The 21,363-nt window shown below is 54.2% G+C and overlaps 1 protein-coding gene across 4 annotated transcripts; it reads right to left on the bottom strand.

The window, feature by feature from the left end:
* Positions 1-1,390: 1,390 nt before the first annotated feature.
* PTCH2 (patched 2) lies at positions 1,391-16,507 on the bottom strand. Of its 4 annotated transcripts, XM_025856757.2 has the most exons (22): positions 16,202-16,507; positions 15,552-15,744; positions 9,974-10,163; positions 9,798-9,867; positions 9,521-9,612; positions 8,705-8,900; positions 8,018-8,139; positions 7,721-7,868; positions 7,514-7,645; positions 7,269-7,424; positions 7,093-7,185; positions 6,436-6,561; positions 6,219-6,337; positions 5,751-6,099; positions 5,295-5,607; positions 5,062-5,204; positions 4,794-4,974; positions 4,366-4,646; positions 4,118-4,255; positions 2,767-2,909; positions 2,581-2,680; positions 1,391-2,166 (listed from the first exon to the last, which is right to left on the bottom strand). In XM_025856757.2, the coding sequence occupies exons 1-22, from the start codon at positions 16,271-16,273 to the stop codon at positions 1,900-1,902; spliced, it is 3,624 nt and encodes a 1,207-aa protein (XP_025712542.1). In that variant the 5' UTR covers positions 16,274-16,507; the 3' UTR covers positions 1,391-1,899. The 4 variants fall into 4 exon arrangements, with proteins under 4 accessions (XP_025712542.1, XP_073758807.1, XP_073758808.1 ...); XM_073902707.1 differs by lacking the exons at positions 1,391-2,166; positions 2,581-2,680 and having other exon boundaries at positions 2,773-2,909; positions 4,823-4,974; XM_073902706.1 differs by lacking the exons at positions 2,581-2,680; positions 2,767-2,909; positions 4,118-4,255.
* Between the last annotated feature and the right edge of the window lie 4,856 nt (positions 16,508-21,363).

Here is a 21,363-nt window from a genome sequence, read left to right as displayed (position 1 = left end):
AAAAAAGATTTTAGGGGCGCCTGGGTGGCTCAGTTGGTTAAGCGACTGCCTTCGGCTCAGGTCATGATCCTGGAGTCCTGGGATCGAGTCCTGCATCGGGCTCCCTGCTCGGCGGGGAGTCTGCTTCTCCCTCTGACCCTCCTCCCTCTCATGCTCTCTATCTCTCATTGTCTCTGTCTCAAATAAATAAATAAAATCTTTAAAAAAAATAAAAATAAAAAAAAAGATTTTATTTATTTGACACAGAGAGCAAGAGAGCAAGAGAGAGCACACACACAAGCAGGCGGAGCAGCAGAGGGAGAGGGAGCAGGTTCCACACTGAGCCGGGAGCCTGATGTGGGACTTGATCTCAGGACTTGATCGCAGGACTCCGGGACCATGACCCGAGCTGAAGGCAGACCCTTAACCAACTGAGCCACCCAGATGCCCCTATGTATTTTAGTGTTGACTCAACTGCTGTAAGTTTGTTTATGTATTTAATTAATTAATTTCGGATTTAGTCGGAACGTGATTTTCTGGCCTTTAGCCTGGTGGGAAGGATATGGGAAGGCAGTGCTCTTAAGGTGGGGTTGTTCTTGGTGAGTGGGTGACTGGAACACAGAGTGGATATTTGTGTCTCTTGAGACTGGGCCCTGGAATAGTTGGGGAAGGGCAATAAAAGGCCTTTCCTACCTCATAGGGTGAGGTACTCTAGTCTAGCCCTGCGGTGTGGCCAGAATCTTCAAGGCCTCTGTACAGTGGGGCTATATGACATCACAGAATGAACAGCTTAAATACAGCACCTCATTGGCTGCTATAGCACAATCTCAGTTTCCAAACAGTTCCCCCACTCATCCATCCCCTGGCTGTCTGGCCAGAGATGCCTCTGGGGCACCAGACAGCTGACTTGCAGAGGCCTCTCGCCTTAGGTTGGTTTAGACATAAAGCTCCTAAAATATCTCCCCAGACCCTGCTATTTCCATCTCTGCTTCAGCTGGCTGCTTTCCCTATCTGCTTCCTCCTCACCTTCTGCCTGTTGCCTGGCTCTGCCCCTCCACCCATGCCCCCCATGCTGCTGAAACAGAAGGGTGGGCAATGAGCTGGAGAGGTGGACAGGGCTGGATTGTGATGGCTCTGAAAGCCACACGGTAGAGTTTGACAACAAAAACATTTGTATCATTTCACATGCTAAGCACTTAACCCAGGTCCTATTACCAACTATATGTTCAACATGTTTGCTGAACATCATCTTCACTTGCCAGGTGAGTAAATAGACCCAAATTATGTGACAAAAATTTAGCACCTGGGGCCTTTCCCAGGTGCTACTAGAGTAGCCCCAGGAACTTAGACTATATTTCTATACCCGCAAACTCCCGTTTGTTCAAAAGAAAAGCACCAAAGTCATTTGAGATGAGTTCATATAGAATATATTTCACTCTTTAAAAATAAAACTTTCAGCGTAGCTAACATCTATACAAACTACAAAAATAAACATCTTCATATAAATAATTTATGTGGTAGGATGTGGGCAGAGATACAGACAGCCTACTCAGGAGTTACCAAGCGTGGGGGGCCAGGCCTCGCGAAGAGTGCTAGAGGACCCCTCCGTCTTGGTCGGCTAGGGGCCAGTAGCACAGGGTGGGTGGGGGGAGGGCCGACTGCAGCCCGAATTGCTGGCTTCTCCCCGCACCCGGACAGGCGCAGGCACACAGAACCCGGCGTGCGAGATACTCTGAGCCCAGAGGCTGGTGGTCTCGAATGGCAGCAGGGAGGTCTGGGACGGCTGAGGCAGGGGACGGCATGCAGGCGGACAGCGGCAGCCGGGCTCTCTGGGAGTCCATCCTGCAGTCGGTAACCCACCCATTGCTTCCCAGTGACTTCACGTGGCCCAAGCAGGGTCTCCAGGCTTCAGGCGCTCTTTCACCCAGTGGCTGGACATGGTCCCCTAGAACTGAGGTTGCTAGGGGCGCTGGCAGCTGGTGTGGCAACAGGGGACCAAGGGGGCTCATCGGAGGCTGGGTGGATGTAGGCACCAGGCAGTGGGGGTGGGTGGAGGGCCACCGTCACGGAGGTAGTCACTCTGGCAAAGCTCTGGGGCAGGGTGGGGGACAACCCCCACCTGAGCCCTCCTTCCTGTGGAGCTGGGGGTCTGAGGACCTCTGGGCTCTCCTTGTACATCTGTACCACCTGGGGGGAGACACCGGTCCCAGTGAGCCCAGGGGTCCTGGCACCATAGTCCCCTTTAGCAGCTCACTCGTGCGTCACCATGATCGTTGGGAAGCTGTGGCCCTTGTTGGCTTCCAGAAGGATCCAGAGCTGACAAGGGACAGGACGTTAAGGCCTAGGACAAACCCTGCACCTTGCTCTGGATCCTAAATGCCAAGGTGGGTCCCATAAAGAAGCCAGGAAAGCTGAGGGGCAGGGACACGGTGTTGGGGCCAAGGGAGAGGCTACTACCCTCAGCTGATCTCACAGGGAGGGTCCTTGTGAGTTGAGTCCTGTCTTTTGGCCACTGAGGAGATTATTTTTCTGGCTCTGACTCTTCCCTCGCCTGTCCCACGCCATCCCCTGGGCTGGGAGCAGGGGGGAGGGTATGGTCACCTCTGGCGGGGGGCCCAGGATGGACAGCAGCACGGGCAGCAGCACGAGCCCATGGAGGAGGCCCAGGAGCGTGAGCACTGTTAGCACCACGAAAAAGTACCTGTGTGGGGGGCAGGTGGTCAGCCCGGGCAGCCCCTGGCGGCCAGCGCAGGCAGGCCACACCTCCCTGCCCCAGCCCTCCCCTACCTTATGATGAAGTCAAAGTTGGACCCAGCAAGCATGAGCAGACCCAGCAATGTGGAGACGGCCCCATCGGTCACTGGGGCAAATGTGTGCTCTAGGGCACAGGCAGCCCGCAGGTTCCGGCTACCCTGGGTGGTCAGGAAGCCCTGTGGGGGCAGAGAGGCCCTATAGCTGCTCCTTGGCCAGCCAGGCCCCCAACTTCTCATCTGTCCCTAGGGCTCCCGGGCCAGGTAAACCGAGCTGGGAACTGTCCAGGAAGTATGCATGAGTCTATTTAGGTAACACTGCATACGTATCTGGTGAGACACAGAAGTCTAGAATATTTGGCAAACAAAGCCCGTCACCCGTTTTTGTAAATAAAGTTTAGCTGACACGCAGCCACACCCATTCATCCGTGGACATATTATTGTCTGTGGCTGCTTCAGTGTTACCACGGCAGGACCCCCTCGGAGACTCTGGCCTGCCACATCTAAGATATTTACTGTCTGGCTCTCTACAGAAAAAGTTTGCTGATCCCAGTCCAGAAGTCCAGCAGGATGGACACCAAAGGGGTCCCAGTTACTTGTTTGGATGGGATTTCAGAGGATTTCTAATTCTTTCTTTGTACTTGTCCGCGTGCTGACTTTGCCCCCCCCTCCAGGGAGTGTATATCCCTCTTGTAATCAGAAGGACAGGGCTATCATGGGGGAAAAGGAAGGGAGCTGTTTGTGGGGTCTAGCCAGCTTTTGTGTCGGTGCTCCCGGCCCCCACTCCTCCTCGGCCAGGGAACCCGGAGCTTTGGGAGAGGCCGAGCCTCTGTCCCGGAAGAACCCCTCCTTTGCTCACATTGTCACCCGGCTACCGTCCTGTTTCTCTGACCCCTTCACAGTAAAACCATCCAAAAAACTACTGGTTCCCATTTTCTCACCTTCCATTCGGTCCCCATTTCGGCCAGGCCTTTGTCCCCTCCTCTCCGCTGAAATGGCTGCTTATTTATTTCTTTAATGTTTATTGTTTATCTCTACACTATAGGATATAATCTCCTTGAAGGTAAAGCCTGTCTGTATTGCTCTTGTACCCCAATTCTTTTCTTTAAAGTTTATTTATTTAAGTAATCTCTATACCCAAGTGGGGCTCCAACTCATGTCCCTGAGATCAAGAGTAACATGCTCTACCAAATGAGCTAGCCAAGCGCCCCTATATCCCCAATTCTTTTTTTGGGGGGGGCTGTGCCTGAACAGGGACTTGAAACCAATTCTTTTTTTTTTTTTTGAAACCAATTCTTAAATAGTACCTAGCACATAGTAGGTGCTTAATAAATATTTGTTGAATACTGAATCAGCTGGTCCACCCCTCCCCCAGTGCCTGTGCTCACCAGAGCCACGTGGACTGTGAACTCAACACCAATGCCTACAGAGGCCACAAGGATCACCACGGGGATGGCACTCAGTTTGATGCCCAGGAAACCCATGATGCCAAAGAGCTCCACAGTCATCATCGCCAGGACCAGTACCTGGGGAAGGCAGGGCTCACCCAGGGCTCCTGGGAGAAAGGACGATGGGCAGGGTGGGGCAGGGTCGGGGAGCCATGGGTCTCTCTCGCCTCATCCCTGCGAGGACTCACTATGAGGCCGGCCGTCCAGGGGTTGAGCAGCAGCAGGGCACAGACGAGGAAAGTGCATACCAGCAGGATGCAGATAGCCAGCAGGAAGTAGCGCCGCAGGCCCAGATACTGCTCCCAGAAGAGGAAGGGGGAGCCGCTGGGGTAGGCACGCACCCCGGCCCGGCCTGCCTCGGCGCACGCTGCCCGGGCCCCCTCGATGGCCTCCACGAAGTCTGCGGTCTTCTGGAGGCCATGCAGTAGGAAGGGGAACTGGGCAAATTCCAGGGGCTGGGCTGCCGGGACTGTGGAGGGTAGGGGGTAGCAGGGAAGGGGGGTGACCAGTGAGCACGGGGAGCAGTGGGCAGGGCCTTAGGGTAGGGCCTGTGTGGGCCCAGGCTGAGGCTCTTGCTGGGCTCCCCCTGCCGGCGCCCCCCACCCCCGGGACTCACTGCGAAGGTTCTCCCCGGTGGTGTCGTACTTGTCATGCAGCCACTCGGGAGGTGGGGGGTAGAAGTTGGCCTGTGAGGCTGCCAGGCCCAGCGGGTCACTGCTTACCCACATGGTCAGCCCCACGTAGAAGAGCTCGGGTGGAATCAGCCCCTCCTTATCTACCAGCTTCCTTGTGGTCAGCTGCAGAGGCAGAGAGGGCTGAAGGTCTGGGCCCACGAGGCCTAGAGCCCCTCTGTGCATCCCGACCCTTCCAGCCCCTCTTCCAACCTGGCTGAAATCCAAAGGCTCTTGGGCATCCCCGGTCTGGATGAGCAGCTTGTAGGCCAGTGCCCCATCCTCGGAGCCGTTGCGGTACGAGAGGTGGCTAATGCGCCCGGAAGCCCAGTCCTGGTCAAAGGCAGCCTGGATCCCTAGGGGAGAATGAGGGAGTGTGCATTAGCTTGTGGCCCCAGGGGCTCGGGCCTGCGGCAGCCCTCCCCACCAACTGCCTTGCCTCTCACCCTGTAGCCAGTTCCGGTAATAGTGCAGCCAGGTGCGGGGCGCCTGGGTGGCAGGGCGGGGCAGCACGGCCTTGAGAGAACTGAAGCGCTGGTGCAGATCAAAGAGGGCGCGTTGGGAGTGGGCGTAGTCAAAGCCACCCTGTGTCACCAGGGCCACCTCATACAGGGAGAAGTACCTGAGCTGGGCGCTCAGGAAGGCATGCTCCTTGGTGCCCCGAGGCACCACATCCGTCAGGGCCAGCCCGTCCTGCACCAGGGTGGCTCCGTAGAGGCTCAGGCCCAGAAGAGCCCCAAAGAGCACCAGCACCATGGCCTGTGGGAAACGGCAACCAAGCTGGAGGCCCAGGGATGCCCCCCCACCCCCGCCCCCAGCACTCAGGTGGCGGGCTCGGCCCTCTGCCCACACCTAAGCCTCTGCCCTGGCTCCCCCCAACTTCTCCAGGCCTAGAGCCTCACCTTGCTGTGCGCCTGGAGCAGCCAGGGTGCGAACTGATAGCGGGCGAAATGGGCAAGACTCCAGCGGGCACAGGGCAGGGAGCTGCAGGTTGCCTTTTGCCTGGTCCCCTCCTCTTGGCCTAGGAGGTCCCGTGTGGACCCTCCTGGGCTGAAGAGCTCAGAGCCCAGTGGGTCGGAAGGTGGGGGCACCAAGCGGGCTCGGGGGGGCAGGATGGTGACGACATGCTGGCTGCTGGCTTCACAGCGGGTGAAGGCTTGAACTGTGGCCGTCAGGTGGGCAATGCCCACTGGTCCTGTCCCATCCCCTAGCTCCCGGGGCAGAATCTGAATCACCCGAGCAGAGCAGGGCCTGGAAGAGGCAGAGAGTGCGGGTGACAGGTCTGTGGGGATGCCAGTGAGGGGACGGGACGGGACGGGGCCCCGGAGGTGAGGGCTGGCAGGCCGGGGGTGGGGACGCAGGGAGAGTACCTAGAAAAGCAGCAGAGCACGTCAAGGCGCTGGCAGTGGCGCCGGTGCAGGTCCAGGCTGAGGACCGCCGGGAAGACAAGCATCACGGCCGCGAAGTTGCAGCCGACCACTATGGCTGCCTGGGGGAAGGACAGGGGGGACACAAAGGCTGGATGAAGCAGGCCCCCGGCTTCAGGCTGCCCTCACTGGGCGACGGGGCCGTTTGCTGAGGCCTCACCTGCAAGGAGAAGGCCCGCAGTGCAGGGATGGGAACGAGGGCGGCCATGAAGAAGGCCACCATGTGGTTGATGGATGTGAGCGCCACGCTGGTCCCCGTGCGCTGCAGACACTCGCCTGTGCGCTCCTGCCAGGACAGGGGAGGAGCTGTGGGTCCTCAAGGTAGAGCGGAGGGGAGGCTTGGGAGCTTGGGATGGCAGAGGGGGGGACAGTAACCACACGGCAGCTCACACTTACGGAGTAGCTCACACGCGTCACTCACACTGTTCCAAGCATTCAGCCGGAGTTATCACCGATCCTCACCACACCCTTACAGATGAGGAAACTGAGGCACAGACAGTTTACCAGCCTAAGGTCCCCTAAGCCAAGAGGCTCTTTTTTTAAAAAAAGAAAAAAAACATTTACTTATTTATTTGAGAGAGAGCGAGAGAACATGAGCGAGCATGAGCAGGGGGAAGGGCAGAGGGAGAGAATCTCAAGCAGGCTCCCCGCCAGGAGCAGAGCCCAACACAGGGCTCGATCCCAGGACCCTGAGATCATGACCTCAGCCGAAATCAAGAGTCAGACACTTAACCCACTGAGCCACCCAGGTGCCCCGGCCAAGAGGCTCTATGCTGAGCTGCTTCAGACGAGCCCAGGCTGGAGGATGAGGCCTCACCTGGAGAGGGGTGCCAGGGGGGGCCTCTGTGAAGGCATGTGCCAGCAGGAATATGTCATCCACACCGATGCCCAGTGCCAGGAAGGGCAGCACCTGGAGGGGCACAGCGGGGATAGCTGGAGGAACTGAGTAGCCTGGACTGTGGGCCCCGAGTCTGCCCTGGAGTCCTGGTGTACCTGGGTAGTGGCAGCATTGAAGGCGATGCCAAGCAGGGAGCAGAGCCCAAGGCCTGAGGCCACTGCCAGGGCTACCAGCAGCACCCCTGCAAGGCCCACCGCACCCTGGGACTGGGCACAGTCCCAGCGCAGCATTGTCACACAGGCATAGGCTAGCTGTGGGGAGAGAAGGCACAGGCTCGGACGGTGGTTCCCGGGGGAGCACCGGGTAGAGGCTGGGGCAAGGCGCTGGGAGCAGGACCCACCATGAGCAGATAGCCTCCCACCACGCGGGCAGCACTGACTTCAGAGAAAGCGTGCAGGATGTCATCCAGGGTGGTGGAGGAAAAGGCATGGATCTGCTGGGATGAATTCTGAGGCAGGGCCTCCTGAGCCAGCTGGAGAGACGGGGTAGATGTGAGGGGCAGGAGGGGACGGCCTCGGGCACCACCCTTGCCCGGCTCTGCACGGACCTGCACAAAGCGCCGCTGCCAGGCTTGCAGCACTGTGCCGGCCTGCTCCTCACTCCAGCCGATGTCATGCGTCTGGTAGTCGCCTCGGAAGTGCTCATACAGCTGGCGGGGACTCATCAGCAGGAAGGTGCTCTGCAGGGCCTCTGCCCTGGCGGTGGGTAGGGGAGAGCTGGGGGTCAGAGTGGGCCAGAGCACCCAACGGGGGCTGAAGAGGGGGGGCTTTGCTGGAGCCGCCTGGAATCAGAGTGTGGATGGCCATGCCTGGGGCCCCCTTGCCAGCCTCCAGGGAGGCCTTACCTCAGCAGCTGTCCTTGGGGGTCTCTGGAGATGCCCCCCAGCAGCAATTCCTCCTGCCAGTGCATAAATTTGTGGGAAAAGCCGTGGCAGCCCCCACTCAGCTCCTGAGCCACATTGGGAGCCTGGAGGGGGACAGGAGAGGCCCTGGCTGTGGGTAACCGGGGGCCCCTGGGGTACCTCCAGGAGCCACACCTGCCACGGGGCTCTGTAGCCTGAAGTGGACATAACCATTCTCCTGAGCCTCTCGCCTACTCTGAAAGTGAACAGCTCTTGTCCTGCAGTGAGGAGGCCACAAGAGGAAGCAGAGGCCTGGAAATAGGCTTCTGGGAAGAGCTGGAGTAACTTTGGTGGGTTTTGGAAAAAGGTTCACATTCACAGGGCCACAGAGACACTCAGGAAACTTGGTATGATACTTGTGCTTAGCTCATTTGTCCTCAGTTTCTCTGTACAAGTCCGCTTGGATGAAGTCCAGCGTCCCTGGGCTTAGAAAAGCACAAAGGGATTCATATACCACGTGAGGGTTTCTTAGGGAAACTGAATGGGGAGGGAAGGGTCTAGGCATGAGGCAGAATGGGGGCAGGGTAACAATGTCCAGGAAATGGGAGGCAGAGCACAGAGCACAATTTGCTCTCTCCCAGAAGAGAGAAGGAAAACAGCCTTTCTCTGGCAAACTTGGCCGGCACCCACCTGCTTGCCATGATGGTTAGGGGCACTAGGCGGGCAGTGGAGATCGTCAGGGTGAAGACAGGGCCGCCCCACATAGGCCTGGCCCACCTGCGCCTTGTCTAGCAGCTCCCGGAAGCCCTCGAGGGAGGCAAAGGGGCCTAGTTCCTCCAGCAGCTGCTCTGGATCCAGGTTGGTCCACTGGATGTCAGGACGGCCGCTGAGGGGAGAGCCCGTGGTTGGTGAGGGTAAAGGATCAATTCCCACTCCCCAAAATGCTGCTGGGGACCCCTGCTGTACCCCAGCCTCCTCCCAGCTGCTCATCCATCCCTCTGTATGAAGGGTCGGCAATGCTGAGCTTCCCAGAACTCCCAGGCTACACCAGTCCGCCAGGTGGCTGCACTGAGACGGACATGAGGACAGACAGTACTTAATACATGGAAAAGGCCAGACGAGCCCCACCGTCCCTTCCCAAGCCATCCACCTTTGGTTCTAATACATAACCACGTGGACACCCGCCTCCAACAGCTTCTCCTTCTGGCCTGTGCAGCGGCTTAGCTCATAGCTACCTCTCCTGGGCAAAGTCGCTTTCTGGGGATCTATTTTTCTCTTTGTTCTGCTTTGTCTAAATAAGACAAGTCTAACTTTCCTTCGGAGGCCAGGAGAAGGGTGATGTGGAGAGAGCCGTGGGGCATCCTGTGCTCTGGCCCCGGCCTAACAGGTGGCTTAGGCCCTCGGTAAGGTTTTGATCATCCTCTTGCCGCCCACCCTCTCTTCTGGGGGGGGGGGCGTCCCAGCCTAGCTGAGGCAGGGCCTGGGGGCGGCTGTGGTGGCACTCACGGCAAGTAGGCAGAGCCTCCTTGGAGTTTGGCTCCCTCCCAGAAGCAGTCGAGGGGGGTGAGGATCACGCACGGAAACAGCTTCTCAATCATCTGCCAGGGACAGCCCAGGCCACATCAGTCTTGTTCCTGGGCTCCTTTCTCCACAGTCTCTGTAGGACACCCTCGGTAACCTCCCACCTCCCAACTTTTAACCTCCCCGTCTCTCAGAGCCCCCCCCTACTTGCAGAAAAAAGTCCCCCTCGGCCCAGTCTCAAAGAACGGCTCAGGACACTCACCCGCTCAATCATTCCATTTTCAATTAGGGGAATTCCTGACTTGTAGCAGATTTTGTTCAAATCCCAGGACCTGAAATGGCCAGGGCGCAAGAGATCAGCAGAAGAGGAGGATTCCCACGCCAGCCCTGCCACAGCGCGCCTCACTCCCAGCTGCTCGGGGACTCAGCCAGACTCACTTTCCATAGAGTGATACTTGCACTTTACTGGCGGTGAGGGCTGCCTGGAGGTGGAGGCCAAGTGCCTCAGGTGTGAGGACATTCTCCCCTTCCTGGCGTGGGGTCTGTATCAACATCTGGGAGGTGTATGCAGCCTCGTCCCCCAGCTTCTCCTTGGTGTAATGTAACTCCTGGCTCACCCGGCTGCCCGCTGTCAGAGCAGAGAGAGAAAGCTGGGGGTCCGAGCTCTGGGGCTGTGGGACCCTCGCCGGCTGAGGCCTCCCACGACGAGTGGGAGAAGTGCTCTCAGAGGAGCCCCTGCTTTTTCCTTGATGGTCGTGCTGACTCCCCAAGCTCCTGGCACTCCGCTTAGAATCTGGAGCTTTGCGTGGAAGTGAGAGACACCTCAGTTGGATGGAATTCTTGTGTGGTCTAAGATTTAAACCGGAACCAGGTTGGCTCGGTGTGGGGCAAATTACTTCAAAATGAGAGGTCAGTATGAGTTGGGCCAGGGCTGGGGTTACGGAGGTATCCCGGTAAGGGAGCCCTCACTCAGCCCCTCTATGTTCTGGTGAGGAACACAAGGAGGGGCAAAAGGGATCAACAGGGAGGCTGCTAATGGGAGGGTCTCCTCACAGAACAGGTCTAGTGCTAGGGCTGGTTCCTGGGTCAGGTTGTCTCAGGCAGTGCTTTCTAGCCATACGTCTTTTTGCAAATTGTTATGCCAGACAATTACCAGTGTCTGGTAATAATGGGCCCTGTGGGGGCACAGGTGAGGGGGAGGATCAGACAGACTTCAGTGGGATGCTGTCAACATGCTGCTTCTACTCATGTAAGTTACCTGGGATCACCTGGCGGAGGTGACATCAACACGGGCCAAGGGGAAGAAAGGGTTCCAGGCCCCAGATCTCACTGTCCAGGCAACGGGGAGGCACAGTGCCAGGCCTGCCTCAGGCTCCTTGATCTTGGGACCCCTCCAGTCCTGCATTGTGGGGGTGGGTGGGCAGGGGTGCTGTGAGGGGACGTGACCTGAGTGGGGTTTGGAGGAGGGCAAGGGCAAGGGCAAGGGCTAAACCTCCGTTGTGGCTTTCTGGACTTGGTCTGGTCTTAGGCCCAGTTCTGCTGCCACACATCCGGGGCCTCTTCCTGTTGGGTTCCTGCCACCTCTGCGGCCCACACGTACCCCTTCTGTGAGACTCCAGCCCCACCTGCGATCGTCGTGCTCCCCAGTCTCTTTTCCAAACCCGTATAATCTCCTCACTCATGGGAGCTGCACACCCTTAGTACACGCCCCCCCACAGATTTACCCACATGCTCACACCTCCCCACTCAGATCACATTCCGTGCCCTCCCTCACAAATACAGGCTCACGAAGCCATGCTGTGCACGACCACCATTTTCTTCCTTCCCTGACTCCCCACTCCCCTCCCAGGCCTGCCCTGCAGTGTTTATTTCACCAGGCTTAGGCCAGAGCTGCCGCAAGGAGGGACAGGAGGGGACAGAAATAAGCTCCTCATAGTAAGTGAGTTTGCCGAGGGGAGGGAGGCACAGGAGAAGGAAGGAGCCCAGAAAGAGCTATCAAGAAAGCAAGAGAAAGAAACACTGGACATGTAAAGTACAACATCAAAGAAAATAAAGATCCTCAGAAAAAAAATGAGGCAAAGGAAAAAGTAAACCTCAGCTGACAACCATGATGATGACAGACATGAGGACAGATGAACTGGGATGTACTGTGCGGGCAAGGAGAGACAGCAGGTGTAAGGGAGAAGCCAGAGGCTCTGGACACATCCGGCCTTGAGCTTGGGCTCTGACATTTAGCCTGTGCTTGGGACAAATGACTTAGTCTCTCTGCCCTCAATTTCCTCATCTGTCAAATGGGGACAGGGCCTACCTTGGTGGAATTAGAATCAATGCAGGTAAAGTACTTAGGAAACTGCCCAGCACAAAGTAGGAACAGATAAGGAATTATTATTAAATGGTTGCTGGGAAAGAGATTGTGGGACCGAAAAATGAGAAAGAACTGGAGTAAAAAAGACTGAGTGGGGAGGAAGGAGAACAGGGGAAGGAGACATCAAAATCAACACATCTTTTAAAAACTTTTGGGGGCGCCTGGGTGGCTCAGTCGTTAATTGTCTGCCTTCGGCTCAGGTCATGATCCCGGGGTCCTGGGATCGAGCCCCGCATCGGCCTCCCTGCTCCACGGGAAGCCTGCTTCTCCCTCTCCCACTCCCCCTGCTTGTGTTCCCTCTCTCGCTGTGTCTCTCTCTGTCAAATAAATAAAATCTTAAAAAAAAAAAAAAAACCTTTTGTACCTTTACAAAAGGGAGACTATAACTTGTTAGCCAGCTTGGAAAATGAATCCACCTTATAGGGAATCCTACAATGGTAATATATATAATCCTATATTATAGGTAATATGAATTAAAACAGCAATAAATTACCATCTACCAATTTAGCCAAAATAAAAAAAATGATAGCCCTCATTGCTGGCTTATAGGAGTGTACTCTAGCCTACCACCAGAGAGTAATTTGGTATGATATTTGGAGGGAAGCAATACTGTAATATATATCAGACCCTGAGAAATGTTCATAATCTTTGGTCCAGAAATTTTACATGTAAGGGCCTGTAAGCTATTGTAGTGATGCAGTCCTTCTCTGAGTGAATTGGGAGCCATGGTAGGTTTTGAGCAGAGAAGTGAGATGACCTGACTTTTTCATCACCTAACAATACATTCTGGAGCTGAGCTGTGAAATGAATAGGAATTGGCCAAGGGAAGAAGTCAGGAGAAGGCATTCTGGACCAAGTAGGTGTAGGGAACTGTCAAAGGCTCAGCACTGCTGAGTGAGGCAGAGACAATGCTGGAGAAGAAATCAAGAGTTAGGTTGCGGAGGGCCTAGAACGTTTGCTAAGGAGCTTGAACTTGATTCTGGAGACTGCCCAGAACCTAGTAGAAAGTTGTGGAAGGGCTCTAAGCAGGGTACCAACTTGGCCAGATTTAGATACACCACAGGAGGGCAGTGTGGAGGCAGATTAGAAGGTGAGTCCTGCAGAAGATTGGTCACTTCTCTAACAGACTTTGATTTTGCTGGCCATCCTCTGAAAGGCCCAGTGATTCAGGGAAGCTGGATCCCTCCCCAGCCTCAGGGGGTGAAATTTGATTAGTCAATCACAGTAATTCCACTGCCTTTGCCAAGTGAACGGTTTAGGCATAGCTCCACAGTTCTTGCCAAAGTGACCAAATGGGAAGTCAGCTGGGGGGCTTCTGGTAAATTTTCCCTCACTTCCGAAAAGGGACCATTGCAGTAGCCACTTGGGACAAGGAGGTGATAAGCCTGAGGACAAAAGCCCCACATGCTGAGGAAGGCTTAGGAGAAAGATAGGAAGAACCTGGGTCCTTGCTGATGTCCTTAGGTTGCTGAATTAACCATCCTGGAACTGCTCTACCGTCTACTACCAGATTTCCTGTCCTTCCTTCCTTCCTTCCTTCCTTCCTTCCTTCCTTCCTTCCTTCCTTCCTTCCTGCCTGCCTGCCTCCCTCCCTCCCTCTCTTTCTTTTTTCCTCTTTCATGTGGCAAAAGCATATTGAATGATATAATCAGGAATGTACGACCATAGACTGAGAAAGGCCTCAACTAGAGTAACAGCCACAGGGTGAAAAGGAGGGGTCTGTTATGAGAGAAATTAAGAAAGAAGAATTTGCTGGTTTAGTAACCAGTTAGGTAAGCAAGGAGAACTGAGGCTGACTCCCAAGGTTTCAGCCTTGGGTTTTTGAGAGGATAGTGGTTCCACCAATTGATATGTTTCACCCTGCCTTCTAGATACATGTCCCTTGTTTTCAGGGACAGCTCCAATTTCAAGCTCAATCATTGTTCCTGTAAGTACTAGTTGGGCTGTAATGTTGTGGGGGTTTTTTGTTTGTTTATTTATTTATTTATTTATTTTTTATTTTAGAGATCAATCTATCTGAGTCTTTTAGCTTTAAAATTGATCAGGAAGGACGAGTCACATTCTGTCTCTCACCATGGCAAAGCTGGAGGGGACCCTGAACTCTGATAGCCAGTGTCCTGCTTCTTTCGTTGCTTTCCATATTAGCAAAACAGGAAAAGAATAGAGAATACTCTTTAGTCCTCGCCTTGATCAGCTCCTCGTTGCCTAGGGCATGGCTGGGAGAAGCCTCAACTACGGATGTACAGAGAAGAAATCAGGTCAGGATCACTGGTTTTACCTCACCCCAGCCCTAGCTGATACAGGACACAGCAGTATTCTGAAATAAAGGAAAAAACCCTCAGAATTGGCCACCACCCTTTTACATCACCCCTCCACAAACAGCAGCAAAGATCTAGTAGGATCTAGCCTGTCCTGTGCTGGAGTGCAGGAGAGAGGATGAGGAACATGGAGGTTCAAGCCATGTTTAGATGGGAAAGATCTGGGGAATGAAGAAGGAGGAAGAGCGGGGAGACAGCTTCTATTGTGGCAGGAAATCCAACAGTCATTTGGGACCACCCAGGCAGCCGCGGTGTGGGTGGGGGTATGTGTGTGTGCATGTATGCACATGTGTGTCCTGGGGCTGGGGGCAGGCAGGCAGGCACAGAGAAACATCTGCTCTGGACCCCAGGGCTGGCCTAGAGTGCATATGGATGTGTGAGCCTGCAGAGGGCTGGGATAGGGTGGGGATGGGGTGTGGGAGCCCAACAGGCAGGCAGGCAGGCTCCAAGAAACATCTGCTCTGCATCCTAGGGCTTGCCAGCATTTGAAATAACTCAAGGGTGTGAGACTCTAACCTGGCCCTGCCTTTGGGTGTGGGCCAGGGCTGGGGGAGGTTTGGGGGGACCCACCAATGCAAATTTCCCAGGAAAGAACAGAGGAGAGTTTGACTCTACTGAAGGGCTAGCATATGAAACCAGCCCCCAGGAAAGGAGGGTTATGCCAAAATTATTAATAAGAAATCATTTTTACCTAATGCTTCCATTAGGAAGTGAGGATTTGGTTGCATCTGACCTCGCTGTTTCCACAAAGTGTAGACCCCGTGCCACTTTTTTTCTACTAAATGGTTGCAGGGGGCCTCAGTGCAGAGGACTCTAGGTGCATGGGACCTCTCCATGGAGGCCTGCCAGATGATTTACTCAGTTTCCCCAGCCCAGTTGTAATTTTCTTGATTCTCCTGATCAGCTGTGATCTCTCCCTGCCTTGTCTTACTCAGGTAATCATACTCTGCTCTATATTCTACTGTATGTTATATTGCAGCACATATTTTACTGTCCTTGCTACTGAAAGATTTTGGTTGCCTTTGCAAACCCTGCCATGAAGTAAAAAACACACATAAAAAGTTGGTAATAATTGCTAAACAAACACACAGACACACACAAGCTCACATGTAACTATTCTACAGACCTATTCACTCCATCATCTCCATCATCTGCACATGTCCATTTACAGGTGTGGGAGGGAGCACTGCTCCCAGATGCCCAGGCTCTGGCAGGCATGTACCCTCTCCAGACCCAGGGCCGGGCCCCCTAGAACTCAGTAGCCAGCTCCTCACCCTGTTCTTGTCTTGGGCTCACCATACCCAAGCAGCTGTGACTAGTGTCCACAACTCACCTTCCACCCAGAGCTGTTCTAGGTCTGTCTCAATGATGGCCACGCGGAGACCCAGTGCCAGGGCTCCAAAGGCCAAGAGGCCCAGGAAGAGCACTTTGCCACAGTGTCTCTGGATCCCGCAGCCCAAAGAGAAGAGCAGCCCCTGGAAGTAAGCACGAAGCCAGAGTGGAGCCTTCAGGCTCCCAGCTAGGATCTGGGATGGAAAGAGAAGTGTCAGCCAGGCTTTACTGTAACAATGCATGAAATCCTCCCCTTTTCTCCTTATGTGCACCCTCTGCCAAGCCCCAGCTTCTTGGTTTCTGGATGCAGGACAGGTAGGAGCTACACAGACAGAGTCCCAAAGGTGGAAAATATTTAAATCTATTCCTTGTCTCTCCCCCACCCCCTCCCCCATACACACCGAGGAAGGCACGGATCCTTTTCTGAGAATAAGATACATATGCACACATCTGTTCTCAGGTGGACAGAGGTGAAACCCAGACACAGTCTCACCCGCCAGATGCCGAGAAGACACAGAAAGACGCACACACACCCTTAAGGGGTGGGCTATAACCCTGCACTTTAGAGACATCACACCCCGCAGAGTGACAGACCTGGGGGTCTCTAGACCTGGTCCCAATCTTTCTCCCTCTGGCTTCCCGTCCACTCACCTGGGGTGATGCGGCTCGAGCTGGGGGTGTATAGCCAGGGGGCAGCTCCTGGAGTGGCGGCGGCCGAGCCATGCCGGCGGGGATGGGGGGCGTGGGCGCCCCCAACCCGCGTTATCTGGGATTCTCCATAAGCTGGCCTGGTACCCGGGTACCGCGGCGGAGCCCCGCGTCGGGACTCCGCAGGGCCGCTTAGGCGCGGCGTGGGTGAGGGTGGGGTGCCGGCGTGCCGCGGCGGCTGCGATGGGGTACCGCAGTCGGCCCCGCGTGCAGGCAGAGCTACCGGCCCGCGACGCCCCACGCTGCTAGAGGTGGAGAACGCAGTGAGGAGGAGGCGTCCTTAGCTCCAGAAAAAGGGAGCAGGCCGGGACGACGCCCTCCCATTGGCTGAGGGGTCCGCAAATTACCCGGAGCCGCGCGGCCGGATCCGCTGCTAGGCGACGGCACCGCGGGTGGGGGCGGGGCAGGAGACCACCCAGGCAGGGCCACCCCACGCCTCGCTTCCCCGGCCGCCCGCGAGGCCCTCGGGGAGGAGCAGGGAGGGCGATCCCGGGGAGGCACGGCGCTGGCCAAGCATAAGCCAGGAGACGCCAATGCTGAGAAAGGGTATCTGCTGGCCGACCCAGCCAAGACCCAAAGACTGACTTCACTCTTTTCTGCCTCCATTCTTGTCCCTTTCAGTCCACTCTCCACCGAGGCCAGAGTCATCTCTCTAAAATGCAAATCTGATGATAGCTCCAAAACACAAAGCCCATTTGGAGCACGGAGCCCCGCATGATCTAACTAAAGCCTCTCTCCCATAATTCCTTCACATCCACTCAATGTTCCTTCCAGCCCTGCAGAGTTAGATGTAATTTCCTAAAGGCACCATGGCATTCCAGGCGTTTCTGCCTTAGTACGTGTTGTGGCCCTGTTGTCTTGGAAGACAACCTTCAAAACTGAACATGAGCCAATCACCCCTCTTTGAAGACTGCCTTGATTCACACCTCCCTCCTGACAGTTGCTTCTTTCATTGTGCTCCTTGTAACATACTATTATTGCATTTATGACACAACTTAGGTACTTGAGACTGTGCCTCCCTCACTAGACAATAAGTAGGTGCTCAGTAATGGTTGAGTGAGTCACTGAGAGTTGCAGAAACCAAGGTGGAAAGGACTGGAAACAGAGACTAGTTCCTTTATTAAATTTTCATCAACTGGGGCGCCTGGGTGGCTCAGTCGTTAAGCGTCTGCCTTTGGCTCAGGTCATGGTCCCAGGGTCCTGGGATCAAGCCCCACATAGGGCTCCCTGCTCTGCGGGAAGCCTGCTTCTCCCTCTTCCACTCCCCCTGCTTGTGTTCCAGCTCTCGCTGTGTCTCTCTCTGTCAAATAACTAAATAAAATCTTAAAAAACTTTAAAAAAGAAAAAAAATTTTCATCAACAGACCTGAGCTGTTTCTGCCAGGTTTCTGAATGATTAACCCCGAGTGTCAGAGGAGGGTAAAATCAATATTCTAACATGCAAGGTTTGGGAAAGAGAAACAGAATCTCCAATAAACTCATTACTCTAATACAACTACTACTATCTCTGGCCAATTTCTTGGTCAGTTCCTCCAGACTTGTTTATCATTACATCATTACCATTTCATGTTACTACATAGTGTTTGTATCAATCATTTGGACAATGTCCTTAGGACAGATTCCCAGAAGTGAGGGTGTTGGGTCAAAAAGTATGAACATTTTTATGGCTCTTGCTACACATTGCCAAATTGCTTTCTGAAAACGTGTCAATTAACATTATTTCCAGAGCCTCCGTCCTGTGGAAAGGGAAATTTTAGGCTGAGGGGATGATCTTCACCTAACAGGTTTGCCACATCTCTTGGTCCATCCATCCAGCAAAATGCCTATGGAGGAAGTAATACATACAGGATGCTTTTGGCCAAGTAGTAACTACACATTAAAAGCAGCATGTGTGCTTAGCACTTTCTTCTTCCATGTTATCCTGTTGTGGATAAAGAAAGTGTATCCTCGGCATCTGGGGAAAATGCTGGAATAGGAGGATCCAAGAAAGTGTACCCTCAGGGGCGCCTGGGTAGCTCAATCAGTCAGTTGGCTGCCTTCAGTTCAGGCCATGATCCCGGGGTCCGGGGATCGAGCCCCGCATTGGGCTCCCTGCTCAGCGGGGAGCCTGCTTCTCCCTCTCCCTCTGTTCCTCCCCCTGCTTGTGCTCTCTCTTGCTGTCTCTCCTGCTGTCAAAGAAATAAATTCTTTCAAAGAAAAAAAAAGTGTACCCTCAGCAATTCTCTGGGTATAGAAATAGCCTCTAAACTAGCTGTGTGGGCCCCTGGATTGCTCTTGGGGCTACAGCTGAGTATGGCTGGGTACCCAAGCAGACAGACTTTGCTGTAAGTAGCTCTTGAGACCTCCTTCCCTCTAACCAGACTCTGCAAGCCCAAGTCCATGGAGAAAGATTTGTTGTAATCATCTGGGCCTTGGGACTCTGCTTCTACCACAGGCCCACCATTGCTAACAACTGTGGTGAAGCCCAGCATTTCTGTGGATGCTTCCAGGGTAGGGCTTGCCTGCTGGGAAAACTTCTTGCCAAAGTCCAAAGACCCAGTGTGGGAGAAACTGGTCTGTAGTTCTAACCATTCCAACCCAGGGCCTAGTGCCCTCTGGCTGCTCCAAGCTCCAAGATGACCTTTCTTTTCCCCAATGAAGTGATTTCTTGAGTGCAGCTGAGCTCAGCCAGGGCGAGCTAAAGCCACAGACCCCAGGGAACAGGAAGGGAGGCAGAAGCGCCTCTTCTCTCTCTATAAGTAGCCTGCTTCACTGTGGAACAGCCTGGTCCAGTGTCACTTCCACTGGATCTGGGAATGTGTTTTGGGCTCAAACCAGAGAAGTTCTCCAAAGAATAACAAAAAAGAAAAGCAATCTAATTAATTCATTATCACCAAGGAGTAAGTCTAACTACTGATTGAGACAAAAATCCCTTAAGGTCTGTTATGTGTCCACCCCTTTGCTAAGCTCTGGATTTGCAGGGTACCTTTTTTTTTTTTTAAAGATTTTTATATATTTATTTGTCAGAGAGAGAGAGAGAGAGCACAAGCAGGGGGAGCAGTAGAGGGAGAGGGAGAAGCAAGCTCCTCACTGAGCAAGGAGCCCGATGTGGGACTCGATCCCAGGACCCCGGGATCATGACCTGAGCCGAAGGCAGACGCTTAACGACTGAGCCACCCAGGTGTCCCAGGGTACCTGCTTTTCCTAAGTTCACAGCCTAAGGGAGAGCACAAAGACCACAGCGGAAACTACTGTGAGGTGGAACACTCAGGGAGGTTTAAGTTAGAGGGATTGGATGGGAGAGGTGGGAGGATTACCAAATCGGGAAAAGAAGACATTGGTTCAAGGTCTGCTTATGAGAGCTTGGGCAAGTCATATGATCTCTGACATTGACATAAGGATTAAATGAGATAATATATGTGGCTGAGGAACAGTGCCAGGAAAAGTGAGGTAAAACACACACACACACACACACACACACACACACACACACACACACAGAGTGTTGGAAAGTGACCAGTCTGGCTTCAGGGTAGGGTCCATGTGGGAGGAACTAGGGCAGGCCTTCTTTCCTTGGCATTCCCCCAGGCTTCTCACTCATGCTTTGGGCCGGCTTTAGTTATCTGGGCCCGGCAGAGTCAGTAACCCTGAGATGTGGAAGAGGGAAGCAAGGAGCCCTGGCACCACCAAACCCCCCTCCCCCTGCCATCCATTATGTTTAATGGCCAAGCCTGGGACTATATACCCCCTTCCCTATAGGCAGCTTTAGGCCAATAGCACCTGTCAAGTCTCTAGTGTCAGAGGCTGCAACCAGAGATCAGAAAATGGCCTTTTACCTTGAAGGTGGAGTAAGAAGAGAGGCTGAGAATCAAAGCCGAATCTCTCCCATTTATCTATAGCAGAAAAGCCCCTGATGCAGTCCTTCTGGGTGGCGGCAGATGGCTCAGGTCGAGGACAAGTCATCCTGGCTTCAAGTAGAATGTGTGCTCCTGCCCAGCCTCTTTCCTTCCCTGTGAGCTCCATCAGGGCTAAGTTTTCTAGACCTGGTGTCTGGGTGGTCCTTCCCACACCCACTCCCTCTTCCTCAGACACATTTAACTATTTAGAAAACAGCATACAAAGGCCTGGCTTATGTACCTCCTTAGGGGTAGGGAGGGCTGTGGATAAAGAAAGTGTGCTTTCTGCGGTTCTCTGGAAATAGAAACAGCTTATAAACTAGGCTCTGCAGGCCCCTAGATTGTTCCTGGGGCTCCAGCTAAAGACAATTCCCCACGAACCCCCTCCCCGCCACCTCCATGGATGGGAGCAGGATAGGAAGAGTAATATGGTGAAGGACTGGGAAGAAGTTTAGCCTCTGGCCTTGGGAAAAAGCTTGGAGGGCAGTCTTGGCAGTCAGTCCCCTTACTGGCTCAGGAGCTGTTGCCAGCAGGTGAGGGTGAGGTGTTACTGGGGGAGGGGTTCCTGGAGTAGTAGATATCAAATTTTGTCTGACCTGGCAAGCTCCCAGAACTCCAGGTGTTGTTGCCCAACACCTCCCCAGAGTCCTCCCTGATTGGTACTGAAAGCCCCCTTCCTCCTCACCTCCACTTCCCTCACGGAGCATCCCTGGGAGAGGCGGGGCAGGCGACCCCTTTACCTGCCTGGCTCTTCTGGCTTCTGCCCCGTGGAGAGGTGGCTGGCCACTGGAAATTCAGTTGCTATCTTTTAGATACTTTCAAACTCTCTGTAGCTGCTGCCAAAAGGAAACAAAAATGGTCCCTGCCTTCTGGCAAATAGAGCAAAGAGAAGAGAAATGAAAGCATCTTGGGCACCCAGTCAATCCCGGTGTTTTTGGAGACAATAGCATCAGTGTCCTGGGCTGGGGTTGTTCCCAGCTGGGACTTAAACTTAAGTGAGGCCTTCCCCAGGGAAACCCTTACCTTGTCCTGTTTTCTCCAGCTCCCTCCTTTTCTTGGAGCAGGGCTGCTCATGGGCTTGTGCAAGGGAAGGTGGAGGAGAGGTCTTTCCTCTATCCTGCAGTCAGGGATTCCACAAGGGCTCCGTGGGGAAGATCAGGAAGGGGTATGGGAAGGCTCTGGGACAGTTTATTCAATCCCTTCTCATCCCCCACCTACCTCCTTCCAAACC

Source organism: Callorhinus ursinus, unplaced genomic scaffold (genome assembly GCF_003265705.2).
Source record: "Callorhinus ursinus isolate GAN/ISIS: 27379988/994484 unplaced genomic scaffold, GSC_fseal_2.0 scaffold18, whole genome shotgun sequence".
Taxonomy (NCBI): Eukaryota; Metazoa; Chordata; class Mammalia; order Carnivora; family Otariidae; genus Callorhinus; species Callorhinus ursinus.
Note: the sequence above shows the minus strand (reverse complement) of the source record. Positions and strands in the feature narration are given on the sequence as shown.

Excerpts from the sequence above, each read along its gene's own strand:
- PTCH2 (XM_025856757.2), bottom strand. The coding sequence starts at position 16,273 with ATGGCTCGGCCGCCGCCACTCCAGGAGCTGCCCCCTGGCTATACACCC. Across the intron at positions 8,901-9,520 it reads GGAGGCTCTGCCTACTTGCC|CGGCCGTCCTGACATCCAGT; the intron begins GTGAGTGCCACC and ends CTCTCCCCTCAG. Across the intron at positions 2,167-2,580 it reads TCCTGGGCCCCCCGCCAGAG|GTGGTACAGATGTACAAGGA; the intron begins GTGACCATACCC and ends GTCTCCCCCCAG.